This window comes from Scylla paramamosain, chromosome 47, assembly GCF_035594125.1.
Source record: "Scylla paramamosain isolate STU-SP2022 chromosome 47, ASM3559412v1, whole genome shotgun sequence".
NCBI lineage: Eukaryota > Metazoa > Arthropoda > Malacostraca > Decapoda > Portunidae > Scylla > Scylla paramamosain.
In genome coordinates this window covers 5,856,958-5,860,351 of record NC_087197.1, presented here as the reverse complement: position 1 = coordinate 5,860,351, position 3,394 = coordinate 5,856,958, and the positions used below count along the sequence as shown (strand labels likewise).

Here is a 3,394-nt window from a genome sequence, read left to right as displayed (position 1 = left end):
TTGATTCCATTGATCGTTTCACAGGCTCCAGTAGAAGTTATCTGGATAGTCAAAGGTGTTTTCATGATTTCATTAATAGTTTAACAAGCTCCAGTGGAAATTTTCGGGGCTTTCAAGGATGTTTTCATGATTCCATTGATAGTTTAACAGGCTGCAGTAGAAGTTGTCGGTGTTTCATGGGTGTTTATAAGGGTATTTTCATGATTTCATTGGTAGGTTAATGGTATTCTACACCTATGGAAGCCGGACAATTAATCTCTGTAGTCTTTTAGAATATGAAAATAATCCTGATAATTGAACAAGTATTTTAATACAAGTATTTGGCCTTACAAACACACACACAAACACACACACACACACACACACACACACACACACACACACACACACACACACACACACACACACACACACACACACACAACCGAAAAGACCAGAGTTTGAGTCCCGGTCGCGGCGAGGCAGATGGACGACCTTCTCAATGTGCAGCCCCTTTTCCCCAGCAGCAAGTAGGTGCAAGATGTAAGCCGAGGGGATGTGGCCTCGATGTTCCGGTGTGTGGCGGGTTAGTGATCTCAGTCTTGCCTTAATATAGGTCACTACGAACTCTGAGCTGTCTTTAGGAAGGACAGTTATGTGGGTGACCTGCAGATGATCGTGGGTAATTCCACCATATTCTGAAACACTTCAGCGCCACACATCCACTACTTTTAAAAAGTTGTACTTGAAGGAACGAGGGTTTTTAATGGTGTTTTACTTTTTAATGACAAATTAACAAGATTCTTACATTATTAACAGAAGAAACAGTCTTTGAAAATCCGTCCAGTCATCTTGGTAATCTTTGAAAATAGTCATGATGAAATGCCATAGGATTTTAAAGGTGTTTTCACAGTTGTATTGATTAATTAACAACATTTCTACTTTATTGGCAGGAGAAACACTCTTGCGAACCCTGCTAATCATCTCTGCGGTCTTTGTAAATTGTTATGGTGAGAGAACGAAGGATTTCTAAATACAGGCTACTATACTAACACACCCTTACTTCATCCCACAGGTTTTCAGCGTCGCTGCCCTTGAGAAATGTGTCCCAGACTGCACGAATGTCACACCCGGGGTGGCTGTGCCGGACCCCTGGAATTGCACCCAGTTCTACTACTGCCTGAACGATGAGGTGCCCATGGAGATCCCACATAGCTGCGAGTCAGGGAACTACTTCGACCCTTCCATCAACCTGTGTGTGCCAGGGTTGCAATGCCAGACAATGTGCGGAGCGTGTCACCCAGACTGCAGCGGACACTCCGAAGGCGATTTTGTAGAGGACCCGATGGATTGCACGCAGTTCTATGTATGTGTGCATGAGAACGAGCCATCTCAGCACCCAATAGCGTGTGAACCTCCCACAGGTGTGTTTGATCCTGTGAATGGCATATGTGTTTCCGGCGACACCTGCGATTCCTCCTGTTCCGGGGGAGCGTGCCACATCCGGTGCAGGGGTGACGAGGACCGCGTGGCCAACCCACAGAATTGCAGGGAATACTTCCAGTGCGACGGCAACCTCGACCTGCAGGGACCCGTGCGGTGTCCCAGCGAGAGGCCTTACTTCGACGGGTGGAACTGCGTTGAGGACAGTTGGAAGTGCTGCGTCCCAGAGTGCTCCCCTTACTGTCACGCCGGCGACGTGCAGATCATCGATCCTTACGACTGCACCAAGTACTATATATGCACTGAAGAAGGGCCCCCCCAGGAGGCGAACCACCACTCCTGCCTCCACGGCGAGACCTTCCAGTCCTCCTCCAGCAAGTGTGAGGCAGGGGCTCCGTGCCTCACCCTCTGTGGGAACCACCCCAGCACCACAACCACATCCACCACATTCATCTGCACATCCTTCCCTGACACAAAGCCCCCTACTACCACAACCACTACAACCACTGATTCGGACTGCGTCGCCTCCCTCAACTGTCCCGGAAAGGGGAACTACGCCATGTGTGAGTTCTGCAGTGAGGGATACTTCAAGTGCCACGCATCAGGGGAGGACGGAGTGGCTGCTGTATGTGAGAGTGGGTTTCTTTTCAACACGGACCCCACTTACCCGTTCTGCGTGGAGGCTGCCGAGTGCCCCTACACGCCCCCACCCTTCGCCTAGCTCACCCTCTGGCTACATGGCGCTTCTGTAGATGACAAAAAAACACACACACACAAAAAAAAAAATGATAAAATAAAATAAATAGATAGATAATAATAGTAATACTTTTTATTCATTCTTTTTTTTTTCTTTTTTGGCGGAGTGGGAGAGAAAGGATTAAACGACAAACTTAGTGGGTTAAACTACTCAATCCTTCCACTGCTTCTCGATCAATCAAGCAAGCATTACTCAATTGTTAGACATTACTGAAATCTACTTTTGTGCAGCATCTTTCTCATTCAGTCTAATCTTATTCTAGCAAACGCTAAACATTTAACAAGCTAAGCAGGTGCGAGACATCTTGGCTCCGACAACGTATCAGCCTTGCCGTGGAACGTGGTAACGCGGCGGCGATCTGCGAACCCTGGGACGGCAAAGAATGGCCTTAGCCACACCTCACACAGCACTCCTGTGGGAAAACACACACACACACACACACACACACACACACACACACACACACACATGCACACCAGTTGTAAGTCACAGCAGTCTGCGGAAAGGCGGGGCAGCTGCCGTCACATTTTTCCTTGCATTAAAGAGGTGGACAGAATAGAGGTGAGAGAAAGAAAAAAAGTCTTGTGCAGCAAGGCAGCGGGAGGAGGGGAGGCATGTAGTTCGGAAAATCAGAAGAGCAGTTAGCATGAAAATAGCGGTGGAAGGCAGCTACAGATGCAACATTGCGGCGATGAGAGAGAGGCTGAAGACAGTCAGTTAGAGGAGAGGAATTGATGAGATGAAAAGCTTTTGATTCCATCCTGTCTAGAAGGGCGGTATGAGTGGAACCCCCCCCAGATATGTGAAGCATACTCCGTACGTGGATGGATAAGGCCCTTGTACAGAGTTGGCAGCTATGGGGGTGAGAGAAACTGGCGGAGACGTCTCAGAACACCTAACTTCATAGAAGCTGTTTTAGCTAGAGATGAGATGTGAAGTTTCCAGTTCAGAGGATGTTCAGTGTAGAAGAGGGGAGTGAGTTGAGTGTCATTGAAAAAGAGCGGATAGTTGTTTGGAAGGTTGTGTCAAGTTGATAGATGGAGGAATTGAGTTTTTGAGGCATTGAACAATACCAAGTTTGCTTTGCTCCAATCAGAAATTTTAAAAAGATCAGAAGTCAGGTGTTCTGTGGCTTCCCTGCATGAAATGTTTACTTCCTGAAGGGTTGAACGTCTATGAAAAGACGTGGAAACGTGCAGGGTGATACCATCAGAG

At 47.5% G+C, this 3,394-nt stretch overlaps 1 protein-coding gene across 3 annotated transcripts in view; it reads left to right on the top strand.

The window, feature by feature from the left end:
* LOC135094840 (peritrophin-48-like) overlaps window positions 1–2,241 on the top strand; it is a 2,800-nt gene extending 559 nt beyond the window's left edge. For 2 of the 3 annotated variants that reach the window (XM_063995258.1, XM_063995260.1), the window contains exon 2: window positions 1,055–2,241. In XM_063995258.1, the coding sequence (XP_063851328.1) occupies window positions 1,055–2,143 (1,089 nt within the window). In that variant the 3' untranslated portion in view covers window positions 2,144–2,241. Of the gene's footprint in view, window positions 1–426; window positions 566–1,054 lie in introns of those variants that run through there. The other variant, XM_063995259.1, reaches the window with a different exon arrangement.
* The last annotated feature ends 1,153 nt before the right edge of the window (window positions 2,242–3,394 follow it).